Source organism: Neopelma chrysocephalum, unplaced genomic scaffold, assembly GCF_003984885.1.
Source record: "Neopelma chrysocephalum unplaced genomic scaffold, ASM398488v2 Primary Assembly neopelma1_233, whole genome shotgun sequence".
NCBI lineage: Eukaryota > Metazoa > Chordata > Aves > Passeriformes > Pipridae > Neopelma > Neopelma chrysocephalum.
In genome coordinates this window covers 50,207-66,789 of record NW_020897895.1, presented here as the reverse complement: position 1 = coordinate 66,789, position 16,583 = coordinate 50,207, and the positions used below count along the sequence as shown (strand labels likewise).

Below are 16,583 nucleotides of genomic sequence, written 5' to 3'. Positions count from 1 at the left end.
CCCCAAGGAGGACCGAGGTGGGGGTCCCGCACCCACACCCCCGTGGGAGCCTCCAGCGTCCGCGGGCCGCGGAGGGTCCGTGTGTCCGTCCTCCTCCCGCTGCCCCCCGGGCTCAGTTCTGCGGGGCGGGGGGTCAGTGGGGCATGGCCGTTATCCTCATGCTCTGCGAGGCGATGGGGTAGGTCACCATGGGGGTGGTGGCGTGGCTCATGGTGATGCCCCCGAGGGGCTGCGCCATGGACACGGCCACGGGCGCCACCGACACGGCCACGGGCGCCATGGACACGGGGGGGGCCATGCCCTGGGCGATGGTCTGCGCCAGGGCCGCCGACAGCGGCGCGATCTCGGGGTTCATGGGGGGCGCGGCGTTGGCGGGGGGGGCGGCCTGGGCGCCGGCGGGGGCCACCAAATCCTGCTGGGTGACGGGCCGGGGCTGCAGGGCCTGGCTGCTGAGCGTGGTGTGCGTCTGCGCGATGCTGTGGTTGTAGTTGGTGACGGTGCCCACGGTGGGCGCCAGAGTCTGCTCGGTGGCCGTGGCCGTGGAGCTCAGCGTCATCACCTTGGCCTGGTTGCGGAACTGCGCGTTCTGCTCCAGCAGCACCTCGTTGGTGGCCAGCAGGTTGTTCACCTGCTTCTTGAGGTCCTCCACGCGCTTGCGCAGCAGGACGTTCTCCTCCTCCAGCAGCCGGTACTCCACGGCCCGGGGGCTGCCGAAGCTGTACTCGTAGGTCTCGTAGAGCCCCTCCACCCGCCGCCGCTTCAGCACCGGCTCGTGCTCGTCGTAGCGGTCGGGGTCGTAGAGGAGCCCGTCGAAGGGCTCGAAGCGGCGCCCGGCGGGGCCCAGCCCCTGCTCCCGCCCCCGCGCCTCGTACTCGTAGTCCCGCTGCAGGTGCTGGAACTTGCACTTGGCCCCGCGCTGGCAGTCGCCCTTGAGGAAGTCCCTGCAGATGGGCACCTCCTCCTTGCTGTTGGGCAGGTCGGCGGGCGACAGCCCCAGCCCCGCGGCCACCTTCTGGCGCAGGCGCGGGGGCAGCTCCCCCGTCTTCTTGTAGCAGTCCTCGTCCTCCTTGGTGCCGTGGATGAAGCGGCAGTTGAGGCGCACGCACTCCTTGTTCTGGAAGTCGTGGCAGAAGATGAACTCGTTCTTGCGCACGCCCAGGTTGGTGACCTCGCTGATGTCGGGGTGGCGGAAGCGGCAGCGCTTCCCGCGCTTGCAGACGTTCCGCAGGAAGTCCCGGCAGATGTCGTCGGCGTTGGCGCCCACCTCGTCCCCGCCGCCGCCGCCGCCGCCGCTCCCGTTGGTGTAGCCGTCCCGGTCCGGCATCTTCGGGGCAGCTCCGGGTGCTGCGGGGGGGAGGGACGGGGTGAGGGAGGCACCGGGAGGGAGCCGCGGGAGCCGGCGGAGGGGAACACCCGCCCCGGGGCACCGGGAACGGAGAGAGAGAGAGGGACGGGGTGAGGGAGGCACCGGGAGCGGCTCCGGGACCGGGGGGAATCACCCGGCCCAGGGCACTGGCGCTGCCGTGGAGACGGCGCACAGGCAGCAGGGCCCGGGAGCTCCCCCACGGCCGCCGGTGCCCTCCGGTGCCCCCCGGGATGTCCCGGGTGTCCCCGCAGCCCCCGCCCGCTCCCAGCGCCACCGCCGCCCCGGAGGGAACCCCAGGCCGCCCCTCATCGCCGCTCCCCGCGGCTGCCGGTGCCGCCGGCGCCCCCCGAGTGCCTCCAAGCCCCGGGGTGCGGGGCCCCCGCCCGTGACAGCCCCGCGGGGCGCTCCGGGAGGGACTCGCACGGACACCCGCGCGGCCCGGCGGGGGCGGAGGGACCGGCCCAGCGGAGCGCGCCCTCTCCCCGGGCCCACACTCACCGCTCGCGGCCTCCCCGCGGTGCCTCCGGCGCCGGGAACGCGCGGCCGGTGCCGGCGGCGGGCGGGACCCGCTCGGCGCCGCTTCCGGGGCGGCCCGGAAGGACCCGCGCGGCGGCGCGGCGGAACTGCGTCACCGTGACGTCACTCGGGAGAGCCGCCGCACGGGATTCGCGCGGGGAGACCCCCGGTATCACCTCCCGGTCCTGCCACACCTCCCCCGTCCCTGTCCCGGTGTCACCTCCCGGCCCCGTCACCCCCCCCCCAACCCCGTCCCCGGGTCGCCCCCCCCGGCCCTGTCACCCCACCCCACCCCCCGGTCCCGATGTCACCTCCCGGCCCCGGTGCCACATCCAGGTCCCGGTGTCACCTGCCCTGCTCCGGCCGCCCCCGGTCCCAGCTCACGGCACCGCTTGCCAGTCCCGTTACTGCAGGATTCCCCTGTTCCCCCGTTCCCGGAGGAGCCCCGGTGCCGGTCACCGGCCCCGTTAAAAGAGGGACCTCGGGCTCCACCCGTCTCTCGTTGCCGGAGAAGCCCCTTCCCGCCGTCCCGGTGCCCCCGTTACCGGGGTATCCCCCGCCCCAGCCCCCCGGAGCCACCACACATTGTTCTAATAACCAGCTTTTATTCATAGCACAGCGGCCGTTACAGAGCAGAGAGAACGGGCCCGGCCCAGCGGGACCCCCGCGGCCCCGGGAGGTCACCGGCGCGTCACCAGGGTGTCACCGGGACGGCCCCGGGCCGCGGCCCCAGCGGGGTCGGTCACTTGGACCTCTGCCTCATCTTCCTCCTCTTGCGCTTCAGCCTGGGGACAGAAGGGACACGGTGGTGGTGTCACCCCCGGGACCCCCCAGACCACCCTCCGGGGCCCCCCCGAGCCCCCCGGCCCCGGGGGTCCCCACGTACCTGCGCATTCGCTTCTTGCGCCACTGCGGGAGAGAAGGAGGGGCCGTTAGAGCCGGTACGGGGGGGCTGGATCCCGGTGCCCCGGTCCCGCACTGTCCCAGCACCCCCAGTGCCACGCCGGTTTGGCTCTCCCAGTGCTCCCAGTGTCCCCAGTCCCACACCGTCCCAGGGAGGCCTGAGCGGGTCTGAGTCGCAGCCCGGGACCCCCAGACCTCGGAGCCCCCCTCCCCAACCTGGGGCACGCGCCCCCCGCCTGCACCACAGATTCCCCCACCCCGCTCCCGGCAAAGACACCCCCGAGGGACCCCAACTTCCACAAGGACCTCCCCAAGCCCAGCACAGGGACCCTTCCCCGCCCTCAGAGACCCCCTATCCCCTGGAACAACCCCTGGGACACCCCCCAGGGACCCCAAATTCCACAGGGACCTCCCCTCGCGCCCCCAGCGACACCCCACCCAGCAGAAACCCCCAACCCCTGGGACCCCCACCGAGACCCTCGTCCTCTGCACCAGGAGGTGGGATCCCCCCTCCCCTGGGACTCCCCCCCCGCCTCAGGAGTGTCCAGGCCGCAGGGTCCCCCCCGACCCCCATCCAGGCTCGGCCATTGCTGAGGCGCCATCGGCCGCCCCCCGCCGCTCACCTTGGCCCTCATGGCGAAGCGGCGGCGGCTCCGCGCTCAGTCCGGGCGGGCGGGGTTGGCGGATGGAGGCGGATGGAGGCGGATGGAGGCGGCGGCCGGGGAAGGCCCCAATATGGCGGCAGCGGCCGAGAGAGGCCTTCGCTGCCCCGCTGGCGGTATTTATAGTGGGGATACGCCACGCCCACAGCGGCGAGGGACACGACGGGAGCTGTAGTTCCTCGCCCCGAAGCATGGCGGGAGCTGTAGTCCGGCCGCCGGCCGCCATTTTGCGCAGCCCCCCTTTTGGGGGGTCCCCAAAGGTGTGACTGTGTGTCCCCCCCAAAAGGCCCCTCCGACCTGTCAACGTTTAAGTTTATTTGGAATATGAGCATCAAAAACAGTTTTTCTGGGAGTTTCTGCTTGTCCAGGGTGTGAAAGGGATTGTTGTTGCATCACAAAGGCCATGCAGGGACTTTTCTTTAAAAATATAAAGTATTTATACTGTAATATAAATATATGAAACCTAAAAATATTTGTATAATAATATAAAGTATAAAAACCATATAATTAATAAACCTCCAGCGAGTCTCAGGGGTTTATAAATCCGTGCCGTGGACTAGGAGAGCACACAGCTCCCATGTCCAGGCAAAATACTGCTTAAAAAGGCTAAAACCAGGGGGGTTCCCTCAAAATGAGGGATTTTTTTTCCCCTCAAAATCAGGATTTTTTTCCCTCAGATTCACAGCTCAGATGCCAGAGATGCCCAGGATCCCACATCCCCCCCACACCCACCCCGGAGCTGAAAGAACTGGAGACCAGGAGCAGAGAGAGAGAGACGCAAAAAACCTCAGAATAAAATCCAATATCGCATCGTTTATTCTCTTTTATTGACTTTGGTAATATTTGCACGTGTGGAGTTCGGGGTGGAAAACTCGGATCTTGTCGAAGGAAGCACGGCGGCCTGCGGAGACGCCCGGGAATGTTCTTAAAAGGCAAAGAGTTTTTCCCAAATTCAGCTCTGTCCAGGGGGGAAGAACCAGAGGTATCGGCAAAGAAAAAAACCTCACATTCAACTCATGGCATCAGGCGGCTTTTTTTCTTTTTTTTTTTTGTGTTTTTTTATATAAAAGTGACTACAAAAGAGCGATACCCCCGGCTGGGCCCGGCCCCGGCTCCGGCAGCGCTTCCCTCACCCGGCACCTGAGGAACTGCTGAGATTTTTCCCCAATTTACAAACGGAAAATCCAGAGGGAAGAGTGAGAAATCCTCTGGCTGAGGTGCCGGGCGGGAAGGGTGGAATGTGCTCCCGGGGGGAACTGGACTCGCCTGCCCCTCCGCAGGGCCGGAATGTCGGCGGCTTCCCGGGGTTCGGACAATTTAAAAACGAGTTTGTGTTAAAAAATAGCGAGTTTTATCCCTTAAACGAAGGCAGAGACAAAAAACGGAGCAGCCAGACCACTCTCCCAGGGGAACCTCGAAATTTGCCGTTTTTCCCAATTATAAATATAAATCCCAGAGGGAAAAGATAAATCCTCTGGCACCGTGTCCCAGATCACTCACACAGGGCACTTTGCTGGGTGTAATCAGCTGGTTTGGGGTGGGGTTTTTTTTTTGTCCTCCGTTAAAATTTGTAAAGGGAAAAATTAAAAAATATAAAAGGAGGATGAGGAGGAAGAGGAGAAGAAGGAGGAGGAAGGAAGCAGGTGGCTCCCTACACTCCCTCTCGCTGGATTGGGATTAATTCCCCTCTTCAAATGTGGGAAATATAAAAGGTTAAAGATTTGATAGTGACTTTTACTCCTAATTTTATTTTTCTGCTCTGTTTTCAGTTGTCTGAAGTGGCCGAGAGATTCCTCCCTGCTTGGCAAAGTCAACGGGAGCTGCTTGGAGTCAGTGGGAAGTCCAGACTGCCTGGTCCTGAGGGGACCAACAGTGCCAGATTATTTTGCTTCTGGTTGGATTTTTTTTGGGGGGAAAAGGGGCCGTTTGAGTGATTTGGGGGCTCTCAGTCGCCAGCCTCGTTCTCCTCCGCCGTCTCTCCCGTGGTGGCATTTTCTGCATTCTTGGAAGCCTGTGGGGAAACGGGGAACACATCAGGGCTGGGGGGTCCCACAGGGCCACAGCCCACCCTGGAGGAGCCCCTTCCCACGGAGCTGCTGCTTCCTGAGGTGGGAAAACACCGAAATGAACCCAAAACTCAGGACCTGGGAGCACCTGGGCGCTGCTGAGCCACGAGTTTACACAAGGGAATGGACAAATTCCCACAAGGAATGGACAAATTACCTTCTTTTTCTTCTTTTTCTGGGTCTTCCGGCTTGCAGAGCTTTGTAGAAGGGCCTGGAGACAGGAAGGAAACGTGAGGAGCTGGAAAACTACTCTTTTTTTAGTCAGGAGAACACCATTAGAGGGGAAAAGCAGGGAAATCCTCAGGGGCACAGGATGGATGGGGAATTCCAGGGTGTGATTCCCTAAATCCTTCCTGGAAAGGGCTGGGAGTCCTCATCAAGCCACAAGAGCAGGAGTTTGATGAAGGAAAGGGGCTCCAATCTGGGCTTAACCAAATCTTGCCAAATTCACACCACAAACCTCTGCAGAGGCTCCTGGGTTTTAATTTCCAGTTTCCCCACCCCAGGATGCAGGGACAGGGTGGCACTTCTGGATAAATACAGGTATTATATACACTGTGCATACATATTGCTTATACAATTTTATAAATATATTTAATATATTAATATTTGCATTTATCAATATTAATCACATTCATGATCCAACCAACCTTCAGTTCCCCGTCCTGCACCTCGAAGTCGGACTTGTAGAGCTCGGGCTCGAAGGGGCCGCTCGTTATCCTCATGGGCCCGTTGGGCATCAGCAGCACCGTGAACTTGAACTGTGCAACAAACTCCCCTGTGGGGCACGGCCCGGGTCAGACCTGCCAGGACCTCGGGTCCCACCCCCAGAGTGTCCCAGGCAGGCACCGACCCCTGATCCTGGCACTGACCCCTGACCCAGGCACTGACCCCTGATCCCATCAGTGATCCCTGACCCATTGTTGTTCCACCCTCCACCGTTCCCACCTGCCCCAAAACCACCTCAGAGGAGCTTCTTCAACCTGCCAGGACCCACAGTCCCTGCTCTGAGCAGCTCCTCTGGCTCCATCCCCCTCTATTCCTCCCTCACCTGCCCCTTCCCCACCCAGGACTCACCTTCCTTCTCGTAGAGGACGTTGAAGGGCTGGAGCAGCTCGTGTTTGGTGCATTCCACCACCCCCATCCGGGCCTTCTTCTCGTCCTCAAAAGCCCTGGGAGGAGACAGAGACCCCTGGGCTCACCTGAGCTCAAACCCCAGCTCACACCTGAGCTCAAACCCCTGCGATTCCTGCTCAGGCCCATCACATCCTTTCCACACCCTCTGCTGGGCTCAAATCCTGCAACTCCCCACAGAGGGGCCGAGGCTGTGCCCTCCTCCCAGCTGGGACAGCAGAACACGTTGGCTCTGCTCAGATTCCAGCCCTGGAGGGGTGTCCCATCCCCTGAAAGGGTGTCCCAGCCCCTGGAGGGGTGTCCCAGCCCCTGGAAGGGTGTCCCAGCCCCTGGACGGGTGTCCCAGCCCCTGGACGGGTGTCCCAGCCCCCAGACAGGTCCCACACACCTGAGGGTGAAGGGCATGGTGTCGAAGCGTCGCTCCACCTCGCTGAAAAAGGCACGGGAGGTTTTCATCTTCAGGCCGTACTGCTTGGAGGGGTCCCTTTTGTAAATCGTGGTTCTCTGTCCCGCGTCCTTCGCCTGGAAACGCCAACGGGAGCCGTGGGAGACCCGGAGCGGAGCCACCCTTGGAGCAGCCCCCTCCAGACCCCCCCCAAAAGGTGCCCCTGGGTTTTTGGGGTGGACTCACCTTCCCCTCCCCGCTGCTGACGAGGACGTCGACGGCGTAGACTTCGTGGACCTCGAACTCGGCTTTTTCGTGGTCCTTCCTGCAGGGAGAGGAGTTTGGTGAGGGAAAAAAACACTGGAGAATAGGGAAGAGAGAACCTCCCACGAGCCACGGGACCCTCAGAACTCGGAATTCTGGAATCCCCGAGGTTGGAAAAGACCTCCAAGGTCACTGAGTCCAAACTGTGAGCACCGAGTGCCACATCCAGTTGTTCCCTGGGCACCTCCAGGGATGGAGACTGGGATTTAAAGCCACCAAACTCCATAAATATTTACTGTAAGGCCCAATCCCAGGGGATCCCCGAGCAGGATGGAATGAGAATCCTGCTGGAGCAGGATGGAATGAGAATCCAGGTCAACGAGCCCAAACCCCTCCTGAGCTGGGACTGCTCAGCACCCCCATCCCGTGGGATCCCGGCAGCTCCTCCAGGACAGCTCCTGGCACAGCTCTGAGCTGGCACCACCTCCACCACCAACAGTTGGGATTTGTGCTGGCAGCTCCCAGCAGATCCCCAGGAACTGGACAGGAACCAAGGACAGGTGCCAGCACGGAGCCTCCTCGGTGCCTTCCAGCTCTTCTTTCTCGGAATGACCCCGAACACGGACTCACAGCTCAGGGGACCGGGAATGGTTTGGGATGGAAGGACCTTTAAAGGTCCAACCCTGTGAGGAGCCGCTCTGGGATGAGTGACAGGAGCCAAGGGAGCAGCTGGAGCTGTGTCAGGGGGGCTGGATGGATTTTGGGAGCAGGTTCTTCCCCCAGAGGGTGGTTGGGACTGACCAGGGCAGTGGGCACAGCCTCAAGGCTGCAGAGGACTCTCAGGCCATGGGATTTGGGGACTGGGGACATTTTTGGGGTTGTCCTGTGCAGGGCCCAGAGCTGGACTTTGATCCAGGGCACCCTGGATCCCCCCAAAAGCCCCCCACTCACTTCTGCTGGTCCGAAGGGTTCTGGATGATGGTTTTCTCCCCGTCAATCACGTGTTGCTTCAGCTGGTGCGACAACATCCCTGTGGAGAGAGGGAACTGGGCTCACTGGGAGCACTGGGAGTGCAGCTCTCAGACCCAGGGAGCAGGGGGGGAAAGAGTCTTCAGGGTCACACGGAAATGGGAGCTGTACTGGGCTGTACTGGGAGCCCCCACCAGTGTCACATCCAGGGGGATTTCCCCCAGTTCACCTCCAAACCCAAGCCTGGGAAGAGGCACCAGCACATTCCCAATCCGCTCCCTGAGCCAGCAGGGACTGTGGGATGCCCCTTTTGGGAATGGGAAGCACAACCCAGGCACGACCAGCTCTGTCTGCTCCCATCACCTGCCTGAGAAAACCCTGGGACTCAACTCTTCCCCAAACAACCCCTTGGACAGCACTGGATTGTGCCCTGGAGAATGGAACAAAGCACTGAGGGGGCCCACAAAGCATCCCACACACAGAGCAAGGAATCCGTGTTCCCAGAGATCCCAGACAACGAGCCAGCTCTGGGGAATTTTGGGAAATTTAACCAGCAATGGACCAATTTAAGGTGGCTGAAAGAACAGGAGAGAAGGATCTGCCAGTGCCCAGTGCCAGGCTGAGCTTCCAGACACGGGTCCAGTGGTGCCAGGGCCACCAGCAGCCATCCCAGCACCTTCCCACTCATCCAGGGCCTTGGAGCAGGGAGGAAATGACACCCTGCCCACCCCTGGGAAGGTTCTGGCACCACAAAGCTGGGATGGGTTTGCTAAAGGGGCTTCAAGTCCAAATGGCCAGGAGGTGTCCCCAGGTGTGGGAGCCCACGGCTTGTTCCCAAAATAGTGTCCATGAAGCCACAGAAACAGAGGAAGGAAAAGAATCCAGAGAGTTTAGAAGGGATATTTTGGCAAAGGCTGCTCACTTAGAGATGGACTTGCAGCTATTGAACATTTCCCAGAATCTGACTGGGGCAGCTCGGGATTTTGTGTTCATCCCTGGAATCCCTGACTCCTGGGATCCCTGATCCCTGGAATCCCTGGAATCTCCACTCCCTGGAATCCCTGATCCCTGGAATCCCTGGGATCCCTGCTCCCCACCCTTACCTTCGATGGGTGTGCAGTGAAACGAGTGGGCTATTTTGTTCCAGGCCTCTGTCACTTGTGTGTTCTGGAAGAAGGACACAGGGAAACACGTTAAGGAATAGAAAATTCCCGCCAGGAGCACAAGGTTTCCTTTAATTCCGTGTTCTGGGATAAATTCCGCCCGTTTTACAACCAACAGGTGCTTTGACACCTCCCAAAAAACCAGAGAGATGGTGCCAGGCTCTGACTCTTCCCCACACCCACCCGGACAGCTGCTCCCAGCTGCCCCACGGGATTCCCCAGGCTGGGAATTCTCCCCCCGTGCCCCTTCCCCCCTGGATCCCGACCTGGTTCCCGGGTTTCACCAGGCGCAGGGCGGCCTCGGCGCACAGATGGGCCGCCTTGATCACGTCGGCTTTGCGGCCCAGCACGGGGTTTTCCTGGGAAAACAGCCAGACAGGAGGATTTTTGAGGGCTGCTGTTGGTTTGGAGGAGGAGATTCCCCGTTCCACTGGACACCTTCCCCCCGGAGCCAGCGGGGAATCCAGCTCGGAGGGGGAAAAGCCCCACGGATCCCTCGTCAGTGCCCCATCCACCACCACCAAAGCAGCTCCCACGGGAGCTCCCCAGACTTCCCCATCCAGGCATCCCCGACTGGAAAGGGATCAGGACTCCAGTGTGGCCAGAAACATGGATTAGGAGGGTTTCAACACACTCCAAATGAGGATTTTTGGTCCTCTCCCCTTCGAGTCGTTCCAAAGCCGCTGGAGCAAAACCCAAGACATTGTCACCCTCTTCCCAAGGCTACACCTGAGGATTCATCCCCAGCTTTTGTAAGTGGCAACTTTGGGATCGTGACAGGAATTCCCAAGGCACGAGACCAGCCAAAATCCCAGTGTCCCACCAACAGCAGCCCCCAGAGAGGAACGTCTGCGCTGCAGGAACAGTGGGGAGCAAAGACTGATTTTGGGGTGGGGAACACCCGTCCTGGGGCACTGCAGGGACTGTCCCTCCAAGGCTCCCGGTGCTGCCCCCTCCCCAGAGAGCCCCCTGGATTCAGAGACCCCCCAACATGAGACACCCCCCGAGGACAAACCCACCTTGGAGGCGCCGATGACGAAGGTGTGGGCGACGTTCCCGATGAACCCGTCCACGTGCACCCCCAGGTCGCTGCAACACAAAGGAGAGGGAATTCCAGGAGGGTCTCAGGGCTCAGGGGCCATTCCAGAGGCACCAGGAAAGGGGAGAGCGCCCCAGGCGCCGGTCCAGACTCGATATTAGTCTTTAATTAGCGAGGCAGTAATTCATGAACCTGGGCTGGGGCATCCCTGCCCGCGGCGGGGGGGGAAAGGGGATGATCTTTAAGGTCCTTCCGACCCAAACCATCCCGGGATTCTGGGCAGTGTTCACCAGGGAGCAGGAGCAGAGGAGGGAACACGCCCCAGGCACTCACATTTTGACCAGATCCCCGTCCTTGAGGATGTAATCCTGGTCACTCTTCAGCGGGGAGAAGTGACACACACAGTTATTTACGGATATACTCGTCGGGAAGGCAATTCCTGGAGAGGGAGAAACACAACCACGGAGTCAGGGAGCGGCCTGGGTTTGGAGGGATCTTAAAGCCATGGGCAGGGACACCTTCCACCAGCCCAGGTTGCTCCAAGCCCTGTCCAACCTGGCCTTGGGCACTTCCAGGGATCCAGGGGCAGCCACAGCTTCTCTGGGCAACCTGGGCCAGGGCCTCCCACCCTCATAGGGAGGAATTCCTTCCAATATCCCATCTGGGCCTATTTTCAGGACCTCCAGGACACAGAGCAGGGAGCTCTTGGTGACGCATTTCAGTGTCACACAACCCCCAAGTGACTCTCCCAAGTAATTCCCATTTCCAGGGGGTAACTGGGAAGCTGAGGAGCAGCAGTGACACCAGGAGGGCAGGCAGGAGGGTCTGGGCTAACGCTGCCTTCCTGGGAACAGCAAAACATCCCTCACATCCCTCAGCACCCAGGAGCACTTCCCGTGCTCCTGCCCATTCCCACGGGAACCAGAACCACGGAAGGTCCTCGGAGCAGCCTCACCTTTCTTCATCTCCTTCTCCTTCTTGAAAATCTTGCCCGTCTCCTCCATGATCATGGCATCCCCCTTCTCGCACAGGCAGAGCACCGACGCCCCGGGATTCGCCGCCTCCACCACGGCACGAAGGACCCCTGGATCCCAAAGGACACCTTGAGGGTTTCATGGACAAACAGCCCCAAACCCAACACCAACACCCCCAAACCCAACACCAACACCCCCCTCACGGCACCAGGGCGGGAAAACCTCGTTGTTGTCCGGGACAAAACAAGATCCCGGACTCGGATCCTGACTAAAAGTGACCCTGGAGAGGCACAAATCCCACCCTGATCTTTGGGAATGTTCCCATGGGGCCGCACAGGTGAAGCACCTCTGGGACCCAGCGGGAAGCAGGAGCCCCACATTCCTTTGGGAGAAGTCAGAGCTCCAGGAACAGGTTTGGGAGTTGCTGGGAGACATCAAAGGCGCTGCAGACGTGCAGGACCAGAGACAGACTGAGCCGGGCACCCCCTGCACCAGTCCCTGTTTTCCAAAGGATCCATGTGCTCCTGGCCCACCCAGCCTGGCACAGGGAACTCCCCACGCCCAGCTCTGGCTCACAGGAAGCTTTGGGAATATTTGGGTCCCTGGAGTCCTGTTTGGATCCGCTGGGAATGCTTTAGGGACAAACTGCGGGAAAGGGGTGTCCCAGGGCCCCTTCCCTCCTTCTCCCTCCACCTGTGACACTCCCCAGGGAGCCACAGCGCCGATCCCAAAGTTTCCTGGGATCCCTGGATATCTCCCCAAAGTTTCCCCTCGTCCTGTGATCAGGTTGTTTGTACAAGAGGCTGTTTAGGGGGAGTCACACAGGGGGGGAAAATGTGCTTTCTTGGAGTTCCAAGGAATCCTTGGAAGGGCCGAGGGGACAGGTGGGTCTTTCACCTGCGCAACAAATCAAATTCCAGCCCCCTCCAGCCGCCCTTCCATGGGAAAGTTTGGAATATTTCAAAGCACAGATAACGCTCCGATAGTGCTCCGAGTGCTGCGGCCGGCAGAACACGGAAAAGAAATAAAACAAACAGGGAAACAGATAAATGGGGAACTCTCAGAGCATTCCAAGGGATCCGAGGAGCAGGGACAGCTGACAGCACTGCCCAGGAACAATCCCGACCGTGCTCTGCCCTTCCCAGCGTTTCCTCAGGGAGCCAAAGCACTTTACAGCTCTAAAAGCCCCTCGCTCTGGCAAGAACTCGAGGCAGCTGGAAGTTTTTTTGCCATGCTCGTGCGTTTTCTCTTCCCAAGGGAGAAGAACCCGCGTGGAGCTGCCTTTCCCCCCGGGAAGGGAGGTGGCCAAACTTCCAGTTTGCCCGGCAGACCGAGGGAGCCAAAGCGGCGGCGACCTCCCTTCCCGAAGGGAATCCGCGTCCCCGCTCCCGGCCCGAGCTGCCTCCCGGGACAGCGGCAGGAGTCCGGGAGAAGCTCTGGAGTCAGCAGGAGCCGGGGTGGGACAGCCGGGAGCCCCACGGAACCGGTCGGGGCGGCTCTAACAGCTGTCACCCTGCGCGGGGACAGCGGAGAGGGGTTAAAAAATAACAGGGGAGAGGGAACGACACGGGGAGAGGGGGCTGAGGGCGGGGGAGGGGGTCACAGCCTGGCCCGGGGCAGGACCCCCGAGCAGGGGCAGGAGCTGCATTCCCGGGGCCGGACCCCCGCTCTGGGGGAGGAACCGCATTCCCGGGGCAGCCCCCACCCCCATTCCCGGGGCAGGACCCCCCCAGGCCGGGGCAGGACCCCCCCCCCGGGGCCCCCCCCCCCCCAATCCCATCCCCCCCCCCGCCGCGGGCCCCCCCCGGCCCCCCGAACCTGGGGGGGGGGTCAGAGCCCCCCGAACAAAAAGGGGGCGCGGGGCAGCCCCGGGGGCACCGGCGGGGCCGGGGGGGGTCCCCGCGTGTCCCGGAGGCGGCGGGGGGCGGCGGGCCCGGCCCCGCACCCCCCGCGCCGCCGGTGCACGTGGGGCGCGGTACCACGTGCCGGCTGCGGCGGCGGCCGCGCGGGGCCCGGCGGGGTCCCGGGGACCGGGGGGGGGGACGGGGGGGGGGGGGCGGGGGGGCCCCCCCCGCGGCCCCCCCCACCCCCCCCCCCCCCCCCCTCCTCACCGGCCCGGGGGGGCTCAGACCGTGGGGGGGGGCCGGCCCTCGCCGCCCCCCCGCCCCTCCCCCCAGGCCCCCCCCCCCCCGCCCCCCCCCCCCCCCCCCCGCCTCGGGCCCCGCACTCACGGTTGGCGATGTCCCCCCCCATCTTGTACTTGGTCACCACCAGGTCCTCGGCGATGGTGAGCTCGGCCGCCTCCTCCTCGCCCGACATGGTGGGAGCCCCTCCCCCGAGCCCGAGCCTCCCCCGGAGCCCCCCCGGGCCTGGTCGAGCCCCCCGGGCCTGGTCGAGCCCCCCGCCCGCCGCCGCCGCCGCCGAGGAGCCGCCGGGACCGCGAGCCCGAGGCGCGAGCAGGGCAGAGCGCGGGCTCCGCGCGGGGCGCGCTGGGAACGCGAGTCCTCCACGCCCCCCCGGACCACAACTCCCGGCAGCGCCCGCGCCGCCGCGCGCAGGGCCCCGGGCGGGCCTTCCCCTCCCCGGGACTACAACTCCCGGCGCAGAGCGCGGCTCTCGCGAGAGGAGGAGGGGGAATCGCGGCGGAAGTGGGGTGCGAGGGGCGATGGGGGATGTAGGCGGAAGGTGGGGTGCCGGTCCCTGCCCGAGGCTGTCGGTGCCCCCGGTCCCTGTCCCCGTTACCAGCCCCATCACCGCTCTCTCGCCGCAGCTCCCGCTCCGGTGTCCTCCCCCCCCGCCCCCCCAACACCGCCGCCGTGACCCCCCCGAGGCCGGTCACTGCCCGAGGCTGTCGGTGTCCCCGACCCCTGACCCCCGGTGCCACTCACCGCCCCCAGCCCCGTGGCCCCGCCGCAGCCCCCGATCTGTTGTCCCCCCTCAATCCCTCGGTTCGGTCTCCCCGATCCTCCCCCGGTGTCCCCTCCCCGACCCCCCCGAGCCGCAGCACCGACTCCGGTGTTCAAATTCCCTTTTGTCTTTATTCAGCCCCGTCTCGCCCCCCTCGACGCCGGGGCGGCCCCTGAGCGGGGGGGTCCGGGCTGACCCCCCCCCGACCCCGGGCAGCCCCCGAGAAACCGGGGAAAGCACCACGGAAAAGGGATTCCCGGGGAGTCCCCGCCCGGAGCGGGGCAGGGGGCGGCCGTGCGGACCCCCCTCACCCCGAGCACTGTTCTCCTCCCCCGACCGCCGGACACTCCTCCGAGTGCCCCCGCGGGGGTGGGGGGTTGGAGGGGACACCTCCAAACCTTCACTCCGGTTCCAGCGGGGAATGGGGAAACCTGAAAATGAGTCTGGGGTCCTTCAGAAATCCCGTCCGACCTCGTCTGCTGCTCCCCCCCGGCCCCGCGGGGACCCCCAGCACAGGGGGAGCACCTTCAGCCGGGGGGAGCAGCCGGGGGACACCCCCCGGGCACGGCGGGAGGGGGATCCAGGGGTCCTGAGCCCCATCGACCCTCCCCTTCACGGGGTCTGGGCTGCCCCCTCCCCACCACCTCGAGGGGCCCAGGATCAGCTCCCCCAGCCTCGCACCCCCAAAAAAAGACCCTGCAAAGGGTGGGGGGGAGCAGGAGCCCCCCGGACCGGGCTGAGACCCCCCCCCGGTCCCGCCCACCTCCCGCCGGGGTTCCTCCCCCCGGGGGGATCCTTCATATCCAGTGTGAGTGGCCCCGGGGGGGGGCCCGGGGGGCGGCCGGGGGGGGTCCCCTACGTCCGCTGGGCATCGGCCTTGGCGAAGAGGCGGCTGTGCCAATAGTCGGGGTTGTCGAAGGCACAGTCCGAGGCCTCCAGGCTGCGCAGGGGCTTCATGCCGGGGGCGGGGGTCCCGCGGCAGCCGGGGCAGCGCGGGGTCACCACGGCTTCCATCTCCTCGTAGCCCTGCTCCTCCTCCGGGCCGGGGGGCGCGGGGGTCTCCCCGGGCCGCATGTCGGTGTAGCCGTCGTGGCGGGGGGTGCTGCCCTCGGGGCGGGGTCCCGGCGCCCCGGACACGCTGCCCAGCGAGCGGCTCAGCCGCGGCTGCTTGTTCATGTACTCATAGTCCTCCTCGTCCTGCCCGCCCCGGCCCGGGGGGGCTCCCGGGGGCCCCCCCGGCTCCGAGCCCACCTCCATGTACTCGTAGCCCAGCTCCTCCAGCGAGGCCGGCCGGGGTTGGGGGGCTCCCGGGGCGCCCCCGGGCCGGCGGTTCATGTACTCGTACTCCTCCTCCTCCGGCTCCGGCAGCGAGCCCCCGGCGGGGTCTGGATCTGCGAGGAGGGGGGTGAGACACCGGCCGGGCCCCCCCGGCCCTCCCGGGCCCCCCCTTCTGCCCACAGGACCTGCCCACCGAGTTCGGGGGGTCTCATCCCACCCCACAACCCTCACCCCCCCCGTGCAGGGATGGGTCCCTCCACCCCCAATATTGGGGACGGGCCCCCTCTATCCCTGGGAAGGGGTTGCCCCCCCCACAGCCACAGAAGCCCCCCAACCCCTGCAGGGATGGAACACCCCCCCCCAGGGACGGGCTTCCCCACACCCCCATGATGGGGGAGCCCCCAGACCCGCCCTGATGAGATGGGACCCCCACCCCTAAGGACGCCCCCCCGGGGCCGCGCCCCTCACCCCGCTGGGCGCAGTTGGGGGTCACGTATCCATTGGGGTCCTCCTCGCTGCCCTCGGAGCTGGGGGGCGGGGGGGGGAAGCTCTCCCGCTGGGAAAGGTACGCGCTGTCCCCCCGCGAGCGGAGGCTGCGGCAGAGGCTCCCGGACAGGGACCCGCCCTCGCCCAGGTCCAGCTCCGAGGCGGTGCCGCGACCCTCCGACGACTCCGACACCGTCCGGCCCAGGGACTCCTGACGGCTGCGCCGCAGCGGCCGCGACCCCCCGCCCTGGGGGACACGGGGGTCAGGGGGGGCCCTGCGGACCCCGACCCACCACTGCCCAGGACCCCCTGCCCTGGGGGACACGGGGGTGAAGGGGGACCCCTCTGGACCTGACACCTCCCCCCGCCCTGGGGGACACGGGGGTGAGGGGGGGACCCCTCTGGATCTGACCCCCCCCCTCCCGCTCTAGGGGACACGGAGCTGAGCGGGGGGACCCAAACTCCCCCTCC

At 64.5% G+C, this 16,583-nt stretch overlaps 3 protein-coding genes and 2 long non-coding RNA genes across 5 annotated transcripts in view; 1 reads left to right on the top strand and 4 right to left on the bottom strand.

Annotated features, from left to right (window-relative positions):
- Positions 1 to 15: 15 nt before the first annotated feature.
- ZC3H10 (zinc finger CCCH-type containing 10) lies at positions 16 to 1,929 on the bottom strand. Its single transcript, XM_027703524.1, has 2 exons — positions 1,865 to 1,929; positions 16 to 1,344 (listed from the first exon to the last, which is right to left on the bottom strand). Exon 2 carries the CDS (start codon positions 1,322 to 1,324, stop codon positions 134 to 136), a length of 1,191 nt encoding a protein of 396 aa, XP_027559325.1. The 5' UTR covers positions 1,325 to 1,344; positions 1,865 to 1,929; the 3' UTR covers positions 16 to 133.
- A 541-nt stretch (positions 1,930 to 2,470) lies between these two features.
- LOC113977424 lies at positions 2,471 to 3,544 on the bottom strand. Its single transcript, XR_003537334.1, has 3 exons — positions 3,409 to 3,544; positions 2,769 to 2,791; positions 2,471 to 2,667 (listed from the first exon to the last, which is right to left on the bottom strand). It is a non-coding gene; the product is annotated as an uncharacterized LOC113977424 (long non-coding RNA).
- A 127-nt stretch (positions 3,545 to 3,671) lies between these two features.
- On the top strand, positions 3,672 to 4,262 carry LOC113977427. Its single transcript, XR_003537335.1, has 2 exons — positions 3,672 to 3,707; positions 4,133 to 4,262. It is a non-coding gene; the product is annotated as an uncharacterized LOC113977427 (long non-coding RNA).
- On the bottom strand, positions 4,253 to 13,821 carry PA2G4 (proliferation-associated 2G4). Its single transcript, XM_027703533.1, has 13 exons — positions 13,673 to 13,821; positions 11,423 to 11,551; positions 10,801 to 10,906; positions 10,448 to 10,517; positions 9,695 to 9,787; positions 9,369 to 9,432; positions 8,248 to 8,326; positions 7,279 to 7,357; positions 7,036 to 7,169; positions 6,591 to 6,685; positions 6,164 to 6,291; positions 5,671 to 5,724; positions 4,253 to 5,458 (listed from the first exon to the last, which is right to left on the bottom strand). The coding sequence occupies exons 1-13, from the start codon at positions 13,758 to 13,760 to the stop codon at positions 5,393 to 5,395; spliced, it is 1,185 nt and encodes a 394-aa protein (XP_027559334.1). The 5' UTR covers positions 13,761 to 13,821; the 3' UTR covers positions 4,253 to 5,392.
- A 1,217-nt stretch (positions 13,822 to 15,038) lies between these two features.
- Positions 15,039 to 16,583, bottom strand: part of ERBB3 (erb-b2 receptor tyrosine kinase 3) — a 14,460-nt gene continuing 12,915 nt past the window's right edge. The window contains exons 22-23 of the mRNA XM_027703532.1: positions 16,095 to 16,359; positions 15,039 to 15,739 (exon numbers count right to left, since the gene is read on the bottom strand). Of these exons, the coding sequence (XP_027559333.1) occupies positions 15,204 to 15,739; positions 16,095 to 16,359 (801 nt within the window). The 3' untranslated portion in view covers positions 15,039 to 15,203. The remainder of the gene's footprint in view (positions 15,740 to 16,094; positions 16,360 to 16,583) is intronic.